At 34.3% G+C, this 20,368-nt stretch overlaps 1 protein-coding gene across 1 annotated transcript; it reads left to right on the top strand.

Annotated features, from left to right (window-relative positions):
• Nucleotides 1-2,342: 2,342 nt before the first annotated feature.
• On the top strand, nt 2,343-13,286 carry LOC127881173 (interferon-induced protein 44-like). Its single transcript, XM_052428873.1, has 7 exons — nt 2,343-2,424; nt 8,378-8,925; nt 9,872-9,942; nt 10,165-10,362; nt 11,737-11,880; nt 12,136-12,307; nt 12,446-13,286. The coding sequence occupies exons 2-7, from the start codon at nt 8,400-8,402 to the stop codon at nt 12,742-12,744; spliced, it is 1,410 nt and encodes a 469-aa protein (XP_052284833.1). The 5' UTR covers nt 2,343-2,424; nt 8,378-8,399; the 3' UTR covers nt 12,745-13,286.
• Nucleotides 13,287-20,368: the final 7,082 nt, after the last annotated feature.

Genomic DNA, 20,368 nt, shown 5'->3' with positions numbered 1-20,368 from the left:
AATGGAAAGGTCAACGGCATTAATTTGATACTGACTGTTCTACAAAAATGGTTAATTGTCTCTAAATAAATTCATTCAATATCACGAACAGACTTCATAATATATGCCCATGTACGTGTTTTCTACGTTGTAAACAAAAATATTTTTTTTGCAAAACTACCCAGTGGGCACCCAAACGTTGCTGCAACGTTGTATTTAGGTTGCAGTCAAACGTTGAAGTTTGGTTGTACCAATGGTGTATATGGAAGTTTTTCCGACGTTTTTTCCAAACGTTGCTGCAACGTTTCCTGCAAACGTTGCTGCAACGTTGTATTTAGGTCGCATTAAAACGCAATAAAATAAATACTATATAAAAAATACGCCTCGCGTGGGAATCGAACCCACCAATTCACGATCGCTAGGCGGACACCTCATCCACTACACCACGGCGACTGTTGGAAGATACAGACAAAAATGTTGACTATTGATTATTGGTTGAAGCTTTGAATTTTATCCGGCGATTTTGAGTAAAAGTTCATCTTTAGCATCTTCAAGTTTAAGCAACTGATTTGTAAAATTTGAAAAATTGAATTTCTAAAATTTACAAGAAAACATATTTTCATTGATGCTGTGCATGAACTGTATTATTATAAAGTACGATTCCTACTCGGGGAGCGTTTCATTATCCCCTCTATAGACACCAAGTACTTGTTCTTTCTAGGAAACGGAATCGACAGTGTGCATATCTGCCGATAATACTTGAAAGGGCGGTTGGCAGTAAATAGTTTTTATTTTTATATTATTTAAAAAAAGAATTAAAAAATACTACGTTTGAATGCAACCTTAATACAATGTTGCAGCATCGTTGGAAAAAAACGTCGGGAAAACTTTCATATACACCATTGTGACGACCAAACTGCAACGTTTCAATGCAACCTAAATACAACGTTGCAGCAACGTTGGAAAAAAAAACGTCGGGAAAACTTTCATATACACCATTGTGACAACCCATCTGCAACATTTGAATGCAACCTAAATACAACGTTGCAGCAACGTTGGAAAAAAACGTCGGGAAAACTTTCATATACACCATTGTGACAACCAAACTGCAAGTTTTGCATGCAACTAAATATAACGTTGCAGCAACGTTTGGAAAAAACGTTGCAGCAACGTTTGGAAAAAACGTCGGAAAAACTTTTATTTACACCATTGTGACAACCAAACTGCAAAGTTTGATGAAACGTCCGGGTAATGTTTTGTATGCAACGTTATGGCAACGGTCGGTAATTGTTGTCGACGTTGCGACCTAAATATTGCGTTGCAGCAACGTTCGCAAAACGTTTGATGCCCACTGGGTGTTATTATAATATTTACAAAATAATGTCATTGTAAGTTCCTGTAATGTCTTTGCAAAGCGTAAGTCAAATTTAATGACCACATACTTAAATTTAATACTAATATTCGTACATTCAATGTTAATGTTAATTTAAAAAAAAATAGCTTAGTATAAACCAGTATGCTTTACCTTATAAATATGTAAGCAAGTGAATTATAGAAATGCTTACTTCAAGTTACTTGTATTGGATAAAATAATATAGTTTTAATTATTTTGATATTAGTAGTAAGGGTCGTTGCAATATTCGTAGAAGCAGATGTACTGCTAGAGAATAATGTAAGTAGTACACTATGTACACGGTGGATCCTATACAGATATAATATGACCTTTGCTCATGTTATATACTTTTCATATAATAAAACAATACGATTAAAGTTATTATTTTCCGATTTGCTGTACACTGTCTATGGTTGCTTTGTTAGTAGGCATACTAAGCATGTTTTGTTTCTCGATTTCTAAGTACGTTTATAGGATTTACTACCTATATTATAATGTTAGCTAACATCCTCATACTTATTTTATTATATTTGAAGTTTTATTTTGTTTTATCCCGTCGAATGAGCCTGTGACACTTTGTCCCTATGTTTATCTTGTGCATTAAGTTTCCCTCTGTAATTCATCGAAACAAACAAAAACTAAGTAGATCACGAGTGTTGTCCTTAACAAATAGTACAAGACTTTCAAGTCAAACTAGACACTTGACCTCATGTCGCTTAACTTTCTCTTCAATAAATATTTGTATCAGTTTGATTTTGATCTGGAAAGAATTTAGGTATATTCGTGTAAAAGGACAACAGTCGAACATCAAGTCAAAATTCAAATCTTACACAATAAAAAATCATACATCTGAAAAACACACATAAACCATCATTACTTTAGAGACATTAAAGTCTCACTCAAACCCGACTGGTACATCATGTACGTTCACTACCTTGCTTGAAATGTTGATACACGATAGCTGCAGCGGAATACATGTACACGTAACTGATTTAATGCGCATGCGTTCGAAAACGAAAATGCAGGGTTTTTATGTTGTTAATTAACTAAAGGTAAGCGCGTTTTAATAAATGTGTACTTTTGTACTGCCAATACACATATATGTTATTATAATCGTGTTTACGTTAATTCCAACTCGGCTGTATGCTGAGGCTGTATAACGATCGTTTTCCAATTAAAAAATTATATTTTTGCTTAAATGTATTTGGATTGAAGTCTATATTTGTATTGTATTTTATAAAAAGACCTAGTCATTTTCCGAAAATAACTTTGCCTTTTAATTAGGGATGTCAACGAATATCCGAATATCCGAATATTCGGTCCCGGACCGAATATTCGGATACTATTTTCCGCATCGAATATTCGGAAGAAAAAAATCAAAAAATCGAGTAATTTCAAAGACTTTGTATTCGTGAAATTTGCTTCAAACATTGTACAAAAAGTCGTTCCTCGTGTCATAATGTTTAGTCCGGATAATTCGTCGCTATGGTGATGACAGTATACCGGTCATAAATCCCGCTAATTGCCTAACAAAGACAGTCACTTTGTGTCAAAATTATGATAGGTTCTAATCGCATCGGCAATCAAAACACCGACCTGCACTTGATCCAATGACTCGAATTACATTTAAAATTATCAAAGATTAAATGAGTAAAGGAAAAGCCGACTTGGTGTAAAAAAACAAATAAGACCGTATGGCAATTAAAACACCGACCCGTCTTGATCTAATAACTCGAATTACATTTAACATGATAAAAGATTAAATAAGTAAAGGAAGTGCCGACTTGGTGTGAAAAACAAAAAAGATCGTATGGTTATAATCACGTTGTCCAATCAAAAAAGCTTTTAGAAAATAATTTACTCAACCTCTAACCGAGCACGAGAATTCTGACGAACTTCAGAGATATTTGCTTGTGAAAATGGAGCCAACCGCTAAACCTCTTAAGTGGTGGAAACGTCACGAGAGCGAATTTCCGAAAGTCGCGTATGTTGCTAGGAGTGTTCTATATGTACCTGCAACTTCTATGCCATCTGAGCGCATATTCTCAACCACTGGATTGCTCATCAATAAACTAAGAAATAGACTCGCCAGTGATCTGGTCGACGCAATCGTGTTTTTAAATAAGAACAATGTTCATGTGCCCAGTGACGCCGATCCGAGTGACTTTTAAATGTGGCAACGGTGTTTTGTTTGCATGTGTTCGCTATGTAAATAATACGTTTAAGTTCAGTTCAAATTATTTATAGATCTAACTGTTTTGTCATGTAATTATTTTGTCGTCATGTAAATATTATGTTTCTCGTTCTATTGTTGATGTACAATATTAAAGCACGTGTTCGCTATGTAAATACTATCTTTAAGTTTAGCTTAAATTATTTATAGATCTAACTGTTTTGTCATGTAATTGTTTTGTCGTCATGTAAATATTATGTTTCTCGTTCTATTGTTGATTTACAATATTAAAAGTTAAAAAACAGTTTTCGTCATTCATTTTTAACAATTAGCGACGGCAATGCTGTGTCAATATTTAGTCACTTCCGGGGAACTTCCGGTAAAAACGAAAGTAGAATTCATGGAGTAATGGTACGGTAAACATAGTTGATTTTTTTCTAACAGATGTTGACCGAATATCCGAATATTCGTTCGGAAGGATGACCGAATATCCGAATACCAATATCGGTATTCGTTGCCATCCCTACTTTTAATGGTATTTGACTTAGCACAGCGTAATTGTTGATTTTATAATTGCATGCAGAAGATACATTGTAATAAGGGAATAGCTTATAACTCAGTGAATCACATTCATACTCGCTTAATTTATAATTAGCATACATAGGATACATAGATCATAACAGGTTACTTCCTGATAGTTCTGTAATGCATCAGGCTAGGCTTAGATTAGATTAAATAACGAGGCTTGTCGAGCCTTTTTTATTCTTGTCGAATCAACATGATGACTTTATATTTGAATCCGAATAATATATATACCTACTTCCAAACATCGACTGATACACCAATTTCCTGTTTAACTGGTACTACTTAAAAAATAGCATGCATCATTATATCCATGAAGCGGTATGATTTTTGTCGTTGTATGACAGTAGCATGTTGCTAATGAACAGGTGCCCTTTAAACGGCCATGGCTAAGCGTCGTTTAATCTAGTTAAAAAGGTCACATCCTGTCAGATTGTTCAGACTAAATAATACAGCATGTCCGTGTTAATAAAATCAAAGCGCTGAAGGCACCGCATTTGTACGTTATTGCATAATTTTAGACGCAACTCAGTTTTCAAAATTATGTTATAGCTTTTGGTATCGCAAGTTTGAAATGAACACAACCCATTTAAATTTATGACGAGTGTGTCTTAAAGCACAGGTCGATATGTGGGTGCACTGTTTATCCTCATATTTACGTTATAGAGATAACATAGACGAAATAACAACAATATGTCTCTTTTTTCGCAATTGGTTGCTGCACTGGCAACCATCTTTAGAATTTTGGTTGCCTTGCTAAAGAATAACTTGCCTAGAATCATGTACATGTTGTGTTATGTGTATCTTATACTTAATTTACTTTCTTTAAATTATTGCGCGACAATTATGCCGACATGACAGACTTTTAATGCAGCATGTCTTGTTGTGAGCCGGAATTGAATCATTTTCTAGGCCTAATTGATCCACAGTAGCCAGTTTGTATTCTATATTTTATTGGATTGAGTTGTTTCAAGCTTTGAAAAAGCTAGTTGCCCTGGTTTTTAGCCCAACTCGTGGCACTTGACATTGCAGACGACAGCAATAATTTCGCGCTGCTTTGAAAGGACGGGTTTTACATTGCATACATGTATAGTGAATGGTTATAATCACGCGGCTGTAAGAACGGGTGTACATCAGTTCCATAAATATACACGATGAAATATACATGCACTGGAATTAAATTGGCACGCATCAAACTGTTAACGGATATTGTTTTTCACAACTTACTCGCAGCGCTTTCCATATGATTTTTTAGACGTCCTGGGGCCGTCATCAGTGGAGGGGGGGGGGGTGTAGGGAGATGAGCCCCCTCTGTATGTTATTTATGACGGTGTTTTGGTCCGTTATGACTCTTTAAGACGAAGGCTATACAGTCATGGATAACGACATTTATTTCGTTGCTGAACACTTTTTTTTCACGCATAGATACGCATTATCCCAACTCGATCGATTCTCCAATGCATCCGTATCAGCCCAACTCGTATCAATTTCTGCATACTAACTTCCTTTCCCGTCGCTTTTCATTGCCAGATTATCCCGTATATTCCATTTTTAATGGTTAACTCGGGAATTTCATAAACATAAACATTCGCCTTTTTTCTTAAGTAGGAAATGAATTTTGGCATATGTGACTATTAAGAGATGTGATGAAATAATGTCCAATTGAGACGGGGTTTTCCAACTGAACACACGTATGTCGCCTGACTTACTGTTCAATAAATACACCCACACTTTTCACGTGACGTTGAACATGTCTGCATAGTTTTCGCGCGCTTTTAACTGAGACAAAGAAACAGCAGAAAAACACGAAGCGCTTTTTATTTGAAGCAAGAATTTGTGTATGTCGCGTCAACATTAAAATTCAGACGCGTGTTTCGGAATACAAATTTATTCATGCCAATTTGAGAATTCGACATACATTTAAGTGGTATAAATGAATTCAACTTTAATTTGTTCAAATTCTTTACGAGTCGAATAAATGATTTAACTGTATGTTTGCATACAATGCACAATGTCTACGAGAGGAGCAAATGTGGGATAAATTTATTGTACAGAAAAATTCTAGTGGCCAGGGATGGATTCGAACTATTTCTAAGCCAGCGTTCTACCATTACACCACTGTTCCCACTATTTCGTCGTCTGCATAATTTTACTTAAGCTAGTTCAGGCCTACGAGTGCTGTCCCTCATGCAAAGCGTGCGCTCTCATTGGCCAATATCGATTGTATACAACCAAGCTGCGCCCAGCGTAGCTAAGGCAGACTGACTTGCAAAACTCGCTACATTAATTGTACAATTAAAAATCAATATCGAAGCATCATGCTTTAAAGATAATAGCAATGAACATAATTGTTACTTTCTGAGACACGCATTTGAGGCATTGTTAAGTATTCAGATCAATGATAATGAATGCATTTAACCCTTAACCTGATATGTATGTACATGTAGTTACTGATAAACCTCATTATTGATGAATAATTAATGATAATAGAGGCTACGTAAATAAAACCTATAGTTTTATTGTCTGTCATTGATGTTAAATTATTATATTAATTTTGATGTGTTTTTTTAACCTGTGCAGGTGTATTAACTAATACAAAATTGTGGTTAAAACAGTAATAATCAGTGACTTTCACATGTACGTCCTTCATGTTGAAAATTGTATGCAATTTAACATTAAATCAAATATATATTTCGTTACACATATATGTTTTTTATTATTTAAAATCTCATTTAACAGCAGAAATGCAAAATCTGATCTATAAACAAGACACATATCTGTTTCTAGTGCTAGGAAACCTTTATTTTATCAGAGTTTAACTCTTCTTAGTTTCTCATTCTTGAGTGTTGTTTTAATGAGCCATTCAACTTTGAAGAAGGATAGTTAAATAAAGAAGTGCAATTAATGAAGGCATCATCTATGAATAACTACAATAGGTCTAATGGCTCCTGACTGTCAATGTCCAACTTTGCATGACCTGTGAATGGAGAAACTTATGGCAGAGACTACTATATTGACCAGTAATTCTCCACATCTAATGTATTTTTGTCGCAACTCTATTTCCTTATCACCATTTGTATCGCAACCTTTAAAAATTACATTTTTGCAACACTGGGCCCTTATCATCTTTGTTCAATTGAGGTAGAAGCCGCAATAAGGGTTGTTAATTGTCACATTGCATAGCGTAGCTGTATTGATTCATTTATTGCTATATTTATTGGCTTATTTTGAAAAGATAAAATTATTCTGGTCTATGTGTTTTTAAGTTAAATATGTTGAGATATCACTTCTTGCAAAAAATGCTTACAAGGTAAACCATCAGGATTTTACCATTGATTATTCATTGTAGTATATGATGTTCCAGGCATTTAAACTCCGTGTAGAAAGTACCTAGGGGCTAGGGACAAGCAGATATTCTAAGTAACATGCGTTCCTAAAAAGTGTGAATCACATTCTTAAGTAAACGCCTGTTACCATGTCTTTTCGAACGCGCATCAGCTAACTAGACGCTGACCGTTGTTGTAAAAATGTTGCCGCGTTGAACATGTCTCTAAGTCAGAGGGGGTAATCACGTGATAGTCAAGATGGCGACGTCAATGCCGAGACAGTTATTTTTCGCCATGTTATACAATTTATTACTTGTGTTTGAATTTTAAATGACGCTCACTTTCCAGCCATATCAGTAAACATTTTATAAGCGTTTATTTCGTATTGAATTTCGTTTTATATCTCAACTTTACTCCCCGCAAATTTTCTTAGTGGAGTTTTAATTAGGTCATCGCGCTAAGAAATTTTGCAGCGAGTACAGTCAAGTAAAGAGCAAATATCAACAAGAAATAAACGCTTGTAACTTTCTTATTGGTATAGCTGGAAAGTGAGCGGCATTTTAATAATAAATACAAATACTAAAGGGTATGAAACGGCGAAAAATACCTGCTTCGGCATGAACTTCGCCATATTGACTATCACGTGATTACACCCTCAGTAAGATCAGATATGTAAATGTATTATTTTAAATTTTGACGAGGGACAATAAGTTCATGAAAAATGAAGGATATTTCTTTCATACTAACTTTACGACTCGGCATCGTGAGAAATATACTTATAAAAGGTAATGCCTAAGTATAATGGCAGAAAATAGATTTAATGGCAATGCTACACACAGTATAACAACCTCGATGCTTTTTTTAGCACAATGAAAGACCGACATTTTAACTTCTGTTATTGTTTAAACATATATTATATATTATTTCATGTTCGATTCCTGACAAAATGAGTGGACAGTTGCCAGATAGGTACATGGATAAGCTGGAGTCCTGGATTGGCACGGGACCCAAGATCTTCACCTTGCTCTACAAGATAACCAGGGACGGATGTAATGCTACAACATTCCACCAGAAGTGTGACAACCAGGGACCCACTGTGACGGTTCTGTACAACCAACAGGACTCCGTGTATGGGGGGTACGGGAGTTTGAGCTGGAACAGTAGTGGAAATTATATTCAAGATACAAACGCTTTCCTATTTCAAATGAAGTATTCAGGCAACGATACGCATACAAAGTTTCCAGTTACACAGGCGATTTATGGGTTGTATGGACACTCAACATACGGACCAGCGTTCGGTAGTGGACACGACCTCTACACATTTAGCGGCACAGTTAATAGCTCTGGGGGCTATTATGCTTTGGATGGTTATGTGAGAATTGGTAATGCCTTCAACAACCAAAGTATCGATGCTAAACAAATTAACAACGGAAATATGTACGTCACTGAGCTAGAGGTGTACAGTGTTACAGGTAAAAGTACATTATTTTTATAATATGCCAATGGATTAAGCTTCATACTCCTTTTATAGGAAGCCATAATAAATATTTACGATTAAATCATGACTTGTTGGTATCAAAAAAATGATTTTTAATAATGTTAACATTGGAAAATATATAACAGTCCGGATACACGACTGTTTGGAATCATTCTCAAGGATAAACATTGCACTTACCTTTCCGCATCAGAATACCGTTCCAAAAAATATATGAGTTTCAGTACATGAAGTTGTTCAGATTGATTTAAAGGCACCTTTATATACTCCAACCGAGTATAAATCGGAATGTAAACATCGTATACTATGGAGATACGCATCAATAATGACATTAAAAGCAGCAATTGTAATTAAAACAACTGACGAGGCACTATTATTCATATATTAGAATAGCAAGAACACAGAATATTACGAAACATTTAAAGGGTATATCTAAAAAAAAACACAATTTATGTCCAGGTAAATTAGGAAATCGCTACCAATGGACAAAAACCATTTTAAATTATACTCCGGTCCACTGTACTTACCGACCTATTGACCACAGAGACTGTGATTGTTATTATATATTAATTATCTTTACAATTGCCATTTATGGTTATGGTAACGTTTAAAGCTATTTGTAGGACGGCAAACAATAGAAATGGTGTTTCGGCGTCTTTTCATCAAACTCGTGAAAAACGTGAACAATCGAAGCCGACTGCTACTTCATTAAACTTTTAGCCAATTGTTCAAGCTCTTAATTTATGCTGATAGAATTCACGAGTATCAGATTAATGTTTTCAAGTTACCGGTATATGTTCATTTATAACACATACGTGTTCAGAGCAGCCAGTCGTTTAAAAAAATATTTAAAAAATAATTAAAATGATTTGCGGTCGTTATATGACCAAATAATATCATGTTTGTTAATTAATTATGTACAGATGGTGATCGGAAAAAGTCCCCACCACAAGCTTCGCAACCCTGGAGAAAAACTCCGGAATGGAATGAAAAGGTAAAGGTTTTAACGCCCTACTATATTAGTATTTCGATGTATATGTTATAATTTATTTATTCAGAATCCCGGCGATAAGTATGGCAACACTAAATTCGGTTAATGAAATTTACTTTTAACCACATGCCAATTAACAATACTTGCTAAAGATGAGACTTACGTGATGATTTTTGCAGTCCCATGCATTATTAGAATTTCATTGTTGTTTTTTTTGGATTTAAGTTCCTTGAGACGCTTACCGAGGACATCGTTTCGTTTAAACCTTCCGGGGAATTGGGACTATCTGATGTCCGTATCCTGATGTTGGGCCCAGTGGGGACGGGCAAGTCCAGCTTCTATAACACCATCAACTCGGTGTTCAAGGGCCGTATTTCGCAGAGAGCTCGATGTGGGAATGCTACACACAGTATTACAACAGCAGTACGTATTTTAACAATATGAAAGGCAAACATGTTAACTTCTTTTAAAAGTTTAAACATGTTTTCCAAATTAAAAATGTACGTTAAAATCAGTTCAAGATACACGTTACATGTAACAAAACATATCGGTATAAATTGGCATTGCTGAATTCACAGTTTTAACTTCTTTTAAAAGTTTAAACATGTTTACCAAACTAAAAATGTACGTTAAAATCAGTTCAAGATACACGTTACATGTAATAAAACATATCGGTATAAATTGGCATTGCTGAATTAACAGTTTTAATTTTGTTGTTGTTGTGTTTCAATTTTGTAATGTTTTTATTAGTAGTATACTTTGCGGTAGCGACATTTGTTAATTCAATTGGAGACTTTCCAAACGCAACACTTTTCAAACTTGGATATCGCAGTAATGAGTTAAGATTTTGATTTAAAATTGCAATGTGTTCTGTGCTAGATAACGATACAATCATTCATTCGTTACAATCGGGCACTTTTTACGTGGAGTAGGTGTGGTTTCATCTTTTTTGGACGTGAGAATGGTGAAACGTTATATTATTCTAATTACTTTTCACTTTCTTCATTTAAGGTGGGTTGATACGACAGAAAAACATTAAAAAAAATAAAAATCAATATGTCTCGCATACAATATCAAAGGCTCAATAGCGCAATCGGCATGTTGCAAGCTACCTTCTCCACTTGCTGAAGCGTCCAATCGTCACGGTTGAATAATTTTATCGTTTGCTTGTACATACAGTAGTCAAATGATCACATGTACAATTTTAAATCAAATTATTTAATCATAACTGAAATATTTAAGTTTGAAAAAAAGCTTCGTTCGAAAAGGCATCAAGTGTAATGCAACGCTATATACTTCCAATTAAATTTCAATGTCATCATTCTCGGTGGGTTTTTTACACCAGGAAAACATCAAATTAATTAGAAAAACAATATGGCTCGTATGAATATTAATGAGCGCAATGTTGCAAGCCGGTCGGTCATTAATACGTGTAAGTAAACGCGTTTTACTTTTCACATTATTCTTTTTTGATGTACGATTTTGAGAATTTAAAGTTTTCAGTGATTTTTTTAAATGGTTTTGTTTGATATTTTAATGTTTATCAATTTCAATTAAATTTGCATGAAGTCTTGCATATGTGTTGAATTAGTCTGAGTCCAAATTTTAACAAATTCCGTTCTAAAATAAGGGAGCTATATTGATTTGAATACATGTTTCGTAAGAAAAGTCTCCAAGTGTATAACTCCAAAAACATCGTAAAGTATTTATATATGTTTGACGAGATTTGATTTTCTATGTTTTTCTTTATTGTTATTATTATTATGTATCATGTGATATAGCCTGTCTGTATTTCAGTACACCCCCTACTTAGTGAAGGCGCGTTCAGGAGCTTCGTTGAATTTCAGGTGTTGTGATACACGTGGTCTAGAAGTCACGCAAGGTCTTGACATTCTGGAATGCAATTACTTACTCGATGGAAACATTCCAGACTATTACGAGGTAGTAATAAAATGTATATAACTGCTTAATTTATATTCATACATTTTAGAATTTGCTGCTATACATCATACATCTCATTTACAAAAAGCGTCCTCTAATGTTTGTTATTTATTATGCTATAAAATGTTCAATGGTGTGTGGAACAGTTAACATATTTGTTTAATTTCGGCACTCATGCAGGTGCCTTATATAGGTGTCATAATAAATTCATAATAAATTAATAAGATCATTTGATCGTCATTTAATCATTTTCAGTTTAACCCAGCCACGCCAATCTGCCCCGACCATCCCGGGTTCGTGCATCATCCGAGAGTACCTGAAAAGATTCACTGCGTTCTGTTTGTAATCGATGCAAAAACTGTGGGCGATATTCCACCGAAATTGGTCGAAAAGATGAACAGCTTTCAAAAAATCATGAATCACAAGGGTAATACCAATTAAGCCTCATGATTATTTGTCAAATAATGATAACTTGATTCTCAGCAGGTGTTGATTACATCTTACAAAAATGCGAACTAATACGCGTGCTTCACCTACTTAACATAGAAATAATCTATCATTTAAGGTATTCCACAAGCCGTTCTGCTGACCAAAGTCGACCTGGCCTGTCAGGACGTTGCCAGTAAAATCTCCAACGTGTTCACCAGCAAGAAAATTGAGGCTGCGGTGGACAAGGTATCCGGGCTTCTAGGGTTGCCTAGAAACAACATACTTCCAGTTAAAAACTACGAGAATGAGATGCAGCTGGATGACAACATCAGTATCCTGGCGGTGCTTGCAGTGCGGCAGGTGTTGTACTTTGCAGAAGATTACATTGAGAACCTTCAGGAGAAGATGAGCGCGCGCGCGCGATGTCTCCAGTGAGAAGCCGAACAAAAAGGGAAATAAAGAGAAACGAAGTGACAAAGAATAATCAAAGCACTATTGCAATCAAAAAGTTTGAACACCATATATTGGAATAAACTTTCAAGGCATAAAGAATACCATCTATTCTAAAGGATGATGCTTTTTGAAAATATGCTTATGAAAGACATTATTCTATTTAGCTCAAACAAAATCGTATTGTTGAAAATAAGATGAAAAACATACGTTAAATGGCATGTTGGCGTTTTTTATTCGTAATGAATCGCATATTGTAACATGAAAGATATGTTTGTATATTGATGTATGTGTACTTTCTGATTGCCTTTTGCTTGATAATTAATAGATAGTATTATATACGAAAAAATGATTTCACTTTCTTCTTGTATTCATATTCTATAATTGTTTTTGTATTATTGTGTCCAAGTGTTCTACATACTCAGTCATAGTAGTAGTGCTTGAATTTGTGTGCCACTTGTTTTAAATATATATTTGGAACGGCTTGGACTAATGTATACTATTGTAATAAAATTTGCATCTTTCAAGTTGTAAAACTAGTGTAAACGATTGCTTGTCCTGCTATTATTAATGTGTATGTTCCATTTTAATCACAAAAGATTCTTACATACACATAGTTATATAACATACGTGTTGTTATATAATGTCTTTTAAAGACAAAGGTCCTAAATAGAAACATTTATTTAACTGTTACATTTTACGAATACGTTTGGTTTGTTATAATTTATGGATACGAAATTCCATCAGAGACCTATTGAAATATAATTGACGCTAAAACATCCGTTGGTCGATGAGGAGAACCAGATAAGGGTTGTCTGTCTGGTTACAATATTACCATTGTGTCCTAACAATTAGTTTTGCTTGTTTCCACTATCTCGACTAACGCTGGCGCGGACACTATTTTTCGGCTATCCACGTTGAGTTTTCTATCTTAAAAAATCGAGTATACTCGCAAAAATATCGTTTAAATTTAGATAATGATATGTTGATTTGAGCTAAGTTATGAAGCGGAAAATCGCTTGAATTTGGCCGACTTTTTATAGCAAGTACAAAACACCTATTAAATGCAGTCTTATGTATAAGATTATTTATAATTAAATTACGATCAAACGAGAGCGATCTGCTTAAATGCATTGTTTTTTGGTTAATTAATATATAATTCACTTAAACATTTAAAAACTTATAAATATGGCGTAACATTCATAATATCGATCTATAAACATATGTTGACATGGAAAGAGTCGCAGTGATGAATGCTCCAGACAAGTTTTCTACTAATTGGCACTCATATTGCCACCTCATAATTGTGCCACGTGCGAGTGAAGTTTGTAGCTGTACCAAACCGGTTTAAACCGCAGTGATTTTTGCGTTAATAGGTATGGAAACTGGTTCCTTTCCACAAATTGAGAACCACGTGCATTAATATTATTAATCTACAACTGGAGATTCACTTTGTTTTTTGAGTAAATCTCTGCTGAATACTTTTCGAACGATATTATCGTATCAAAATGTTATTCAATAAAACACATTATTTATTGATAATTGTACGTTTGTACAATTATATGCTTATTCCGTGAAAATTATATTAATTTTCAAAATAAAAACATTCTTTACTTCATGTATATTACGGCGTATTGTCAGGAGAGCAGTATTATAATGTTATAAGCGGTCAGTCGTGCGGATGTATCGTCTCTGATTTCAAATAAATATCTTATTGCTCTTACTGATGATTGCTATAATTTTTGAAAATTATATACATGTACTTTATCGGTTTAGCGAACATTGACGGGTTTCATGGGTAACACTCTGCAAGACGATGATGAAAAACATTTTACTCGTGTGTACATCGGTTGAATAGTATTAAGTTTTCAGATAAGTTTTAAAGGACACAAGCACTTTTTAGTTTTTACGTTTTTTTACATTTAAATATGCTGTGCTGTGTTGAAACTGTTAAACAGTGCAAATCAATATTACTTTAAAGTATGTAAACACTAACACCGCATACGATTATATCGTCCATAATATTATCAAATATATTTGATTAACTCAACGAGAAATACCAAATATGAAATATGTAAAAAAAAATATTAAAACAAACGCACTAAAACGTGAGTGCGATAATATTTATGTTAGCAATGTGGCCAGGTAGCTCCAGACCGGCCTTGTCAGGTCCTCCTGAGGAGCTAATCTTTCCGCTTAAAAATTTCACAAGTTTTCCTTGTCTCACTAGCTGATATTGTAATTGTTTATTTATTTAATTTTACGAAGTATATGCATGTATAATTTGCATTCAAATTGTCAGAAATATCTGTTATCGGGAAATATCACTTAAACTGCCGCAACACCCCTTCAGGGCATTTGTTTGAAACATATCGTACCTGGACTCTACTGTATTTTTGTTGTTGCGGCAGCGACTGTTCGGACACACTTATCACAATTTTTCAGACCATGGTGTTGTGTAGACAATTTTACAGTTGTTTCCCTTGCATACTTTTATAGTATGTATGGTATTTTTCTTTTATATAAACACATGTTTAATTGCATTAACATAAAATGAAAATACTTATAAAAACAATTAAACATTAACATCAATCACGAACGGTTATGCGTTTTCTTAATGACGTTATTAAACGCTCATCATCGCTAATGAGATATGATACACATTTTTAGACATGTAATCTTTAGTATGTTACATTCCATACGTGGGGTTTGTGCCAGTTTTCCGTTCCCGCTTGAACAAATCAGTCAGTGTAGACAAATAGTATGGAATACGCTGGTTGTTCACCTGTTCTGTATAATATTAGCGCGATCAATGTCAAAAATAATATACTCCAAATGCAAAACAAGTAGTTGTTAGTAACTAAGCATCCACCAGTCGTGATATGATGACCAAAGACTACTCCGACGGAAACCGGTACAACTTTGCTTAAAGACAGTATTCATGTTCACACCAATATCTGTCGCGTAGAAAAAGTCCAAATACGACATTAGTATAAACAATTCATTCATGAGAATAGATTACACTTGTTAAGTATTTAAGCACGTTATATAGATAACCATCAATTTTGATAGTAAAACTTTAAGCAGTACTTATTCCCTATACCAATATGTTATTTTAATTGTTTACGAAACATGGAAAGAAGTCTGCATATACATGGTTTTACTTTAAAATAAAGGGAAAAATTCCGGAATTATATCTGGAGAGAAAGTCTTGTAAACACTTAATAATAATTATTCATGACATTTAGTGTTAGTGCAAAGTCAGGCATGTACAACTTACGTTTATAAATACGTAAATGAACATAAAACCAATGTATAACGCGTAAACACATGGAAACATTGGCTGTAACAGAGGTAGAAAAACTTTAGTATAGTGAGAGGTCCTTTATCTATGACAGACACCACATTGCCAGATATTATGTGACACAAAATAACGCGTCAGACAGCACACACACGCTTAAAACACACATAAATATCAATAAAGTCATTGAAAGGATCAATTCATAGCGTTCGGGATTAAACCGGTTATAAAGAGCCTCAACCATTGCACTGGCTCAAAGCAATTTACATAGCATCTAAGTGTTAATTAATATTAACTGGATATTGCCACAGTTGAACTCAATACCAATAATGTAATTACAATATAACTACTTACAGGTCAAATGCAACTAAATGCACAGGTTAACTAATTATAACTTGCTGAGCCACGATGTAATGAAACGAAACATGTATTAACCATATCTCGTCTTTGATAAAATAACGAAATATAGCATCTCATTGGGATGAAATATTCTTTAAAGTTCCATATCGACAGGGCCTGATTATGCTGTTTTGGGGCCGAAATCTGCACATGTTACGGGGGCCCCTTCGCTTTGGTCCTCTTCTGTATATTGAAAATCATTCATGATTCTACCACATTAAATATAAGAAAACGTGCATGTGTACACAGTTGACAGTTACATTTTATATATATAGCAAAACGAGTTAAACAATGTATAACTATTTTATTAACTGAATTTAACACACGTGTTACTTGTAACAGATTCTAGCCTATATGTTTCTTCTTCGACACCTCAGCTTACCAAAGTCACCGATCAGCTGTATGACGTTTAGTTCTTGGAGGGCTTCTAAGATTGCTTTGAACTCAACTAACTCGTCAACAAAAAACGCCTCAATGTCACCTGGAGAAGACTCCACTAGATGTTGTGTACATTTCCGTAGCTCATTCAAGGTGAGGGACTCAAACTCTGTCATGAAACCAGTTTGTAAAGACCAGAATATGCGCTAAACCGCATGCGAATGTCAACAGTGAGGCATTCAACTATGCTGTAGAATGTGTGAATTCGAAAATTATCGCGTACACTTAGCTCCGAATTCGCATCTGGTGTCGTACTCTCGTCACGAAATTGTTTCCGCCGTTTCTTACGCTTTGTCGCATCCTTATATTCGTTGATTGCAACAAACGCTTTTTGCCTTTTCTTCAATGTCGTCAAACGTTCCAGATGTTGTTATGACCATACCGGCAAGTCGTATAATAAACAGATAAACTTATGGTTCTGAATGGATAAACAACACAGAAAGAACATTGATTACATAGTAAATCGAAGCGAGCAAAACGGTTACAATTGGACATACATCGGGAAACAGGTAAAATAACACATAACATTTTCTACTGCAATCCCGAAAGAGTCGTTAAATGGCGTAATTGGAAACTGTACTGCCGTTCGGAGCTTCTTAAAATTCGGGCCCCAAGGCTGCAGCCGTGTTAGCCTAATGCTTAATCCGGCCCTGCATATCGACTGTATTTTCCATTAAATATAGACATTTGAGAAAAGAAATGTTATCTTTTCCGCAGGATATTTATTTTATAACGCTGCTGGGTTGATGAAGTCGTTATGGAAAACATTGTATTACGACAAAGCGATTTCCGATCAAGCGTGTAGTGGGATTTTAACGCATGCCTACACAAATCGAACACTTAATCAAAAGTTTAATTCACCTAGATCAGTGTATCGGCAGCGCGCATTCCTAAAGCAGCTCTGAATTTACATAGCATTAAGAACGATTTAACTACCTGTCATTCTATTGGTTTTCCTGTGTCCGTTCAAAGTGTGACTATGGACACCTTTTTCATTTCATTAAACATAATGTTATATTATTAAGTTAAAAGAAAACAATACAAATTCGCAAGCAACCATTTATTATGTAGATGTCACCGCTTCTTCCTTAACAACGCGCCGAATGCATGCACTTCGTAAAGATTGTATTTTGCGTTCAGAAATAGCAGGTACATGTATTTAACAGATATTTGCATTAACTTACATGTTTATAATGCCTTTTCTGTTGATGTTTTTGATGCGTATATTGCTTTTGGCCGTTCTTAGATATTAATTCGCAAGGTTAACCTTTAAACAAAACTGCATTACCAAATTAATTAGAAGATGTTTATTAAGACATGTCGCAAGAAAAAATGATCGACAATAAATGAACAGATGCCAAACAAATACAAAAATGGTTTAAATACATTATATTTGTGTCACAAAATGAATACACTCACACAAAATACGCGTCGGCTATGTGTTATTTGAGATTTCACAAATCATTCCGCTTCAACGCATTACTTAAAATTAAACGATACCATTAACTACATAAGTAAGAGGTAGATCTAACTCTTATATGGTTAAGTTTCGTTATTTTGCAAGCTGACGTGTTTCTATTGGTAGCAGTAAATGATAGCATATGTATGTTGTGTATCACACTACCTTTATGCGTTTGATATGCTCTATATATTTCCACTGATGAAACAAGGGGGTGAACGTGACTAATGCACCAGTGTAATCGAGATTTTGATTAGGATGCGGTAAGGGTGGGGGATTTCTTGACATTTATAGAATAAGAGGTACATTTTCATAGTGGTGATTTTATAATTGTTAGAAAAATGAATGTTGAACATGAAAATACTTTTAAATAATTATTCCGTTATATTTCTATTGTTGTTCGTGAGTAGCACGTTCTTATGAACACGTAATTGAAGATAAAATTCTTCGGGAAAATTCATTTTTACATTCATACAGGCTTTTTTCATAAATACATTCAATATCACGAACAGGCTCAGAAATATGTGCACATGTTTGTGTCTTGCACGTTGTGACAACACAACTTTCTTTTCCATAACTGCTATTTATTATATTGACAAAATGTAATTGATTTAAACTCCATATAATATATATGGACGGTGTTGATTAAATATAATGCACACGAATTAACAATTAAACACCTATATTGAAAATACTCTTATATTCAATGCGATGGTTATATCTTTTAAAGCTGTGTACATACAAAACATGTTTTACACAATATATGTGTGAGAAAGTAAAATATAAAAATGCAAATGTATAATTTGAGATGAAAAACCATAATTATCTTAGTTACTTTGATAGTATTAATTCTTAAATAAATCAAAAATACAAAGACAACTGTTAATCGTATGCCACAAAAGCTGGATGGTAGACGATGCAGAATAAACGCTATCGCTAGTCAGCTATAACAGTTTATGATGTTCTGCAATATACTGGTGTATTAAATAGACTATAAAATGCCACTGATGCATATAAAGCAGCTTTAACTTTTGCCAAACGGACGTAGATAAAACGTATTCAATAAAACCTTTTAAGTTTATGACAATTGTTCTACAAATAAGACAAACTATAGCATCGATGGTTTGAGTTTGTATGAACATTTTGTGTTTTTCGAAACGCTTGACCTCATGCTGCCTAACTATCCCCTTAAATAGTTTTAATACCAGTCAATATGTGGTTTTGCTATTAAAAATCAATGTATGTAACAGAATAATAGTCATGGTCAAAATTCATTTCTAATACATTTAAATTCTCACCCTTATTGAAAATACTTGTTGTTTAATCAATGTTAACATGAATCCATCATCATTCACACAGAGACACCAGATTCCCGCTTAAAACCCACTGGTACATCATGTACGCTCACCCCCCTTGCGTGAGGTTGTAATGTGATACACGATAGCTTCAGTGGTATACATGCAACAGCTGATTTAATGCGCATGTGCTTAAAAAACAAAACTTCTCGACATCGGTGTTGTTGATTAACTTACAAGGTAAGCGCGCTTCGTAATAATGAAGTTGTGAATATATGTTTATTGAAAAAAAAACATAAATCAACATTTTTACTTCGTCTATATAATGTTGCTCTATAACGATCGGCTTCCTCATTTATTAACTATATATAAGTACTTAAAAATTTCATTTTGAGGTATATCATAATACTGTGGTTTCTAAATAACGTGTCATTTTCAGAAAGAAAATAAAACCTTTTAATATTATTTTATCCTGCCTCTGTTTTAAACATTGACACAATAAAGCAGGATCGAATAAACTAGTTGATCTCCGGCAACCGTAAGTACGTATCCCTACGCGCCGATTAACATTTACTATTTGTCCTCTTACACAATGTACATGCGAAGTTCCTGAGAATATTTTGTCAAAACAAAATGATAGAAAAGGTAATAAATGTGTATTACATTCAAGCAAACATATGGTAATGAAGTAATCACATGTGCCTTTAAATTGATTTA

The sequence above is a fragment of the Dreissena polymorpha genome, chromosome 5, assembly GCF_020536995.1.
Source record: "Dreissena polymorpha isolate Duluth1 chromosome 5, UMN_Dpol_1.0, whole genome shotgun sequence".
Taxonomy (NCBI): domain Eukaryota; kingdom Metazoa; phylum Mollusca; class Bivalvia; order Myida; family Dreissenidae; genus Dreissena; species Dreissena polymorpha.
The sequence above is the reverse complement of the archived record's forward strand: the minus strand, read 5'-3'. Positions and strand labels throughout refer to the sequence as shown.

Coding starts and splice junctions, on each gene's coding strand:
- LOC127881173 (XM_052428873.1), top strand. CDS start 8,400: ATGAGTGGACAGTTGCCAGATAGGTACATGGATAAGCTGGAGTCCTGG. Junction 10,363..11,736: donor CACACAGTATTACAACAGCA/GTACGTATTTTA, acceptor TCTGTATTTCAG/TACACCCCCTACTTAGTGAA. Junction 11,881..12,135: donor ACATTCCAGACTATTACGAG/GTAGTAATAAAA, acceptor AATCATTTTCAG/TTTAACCCAGCCACGCCAAT.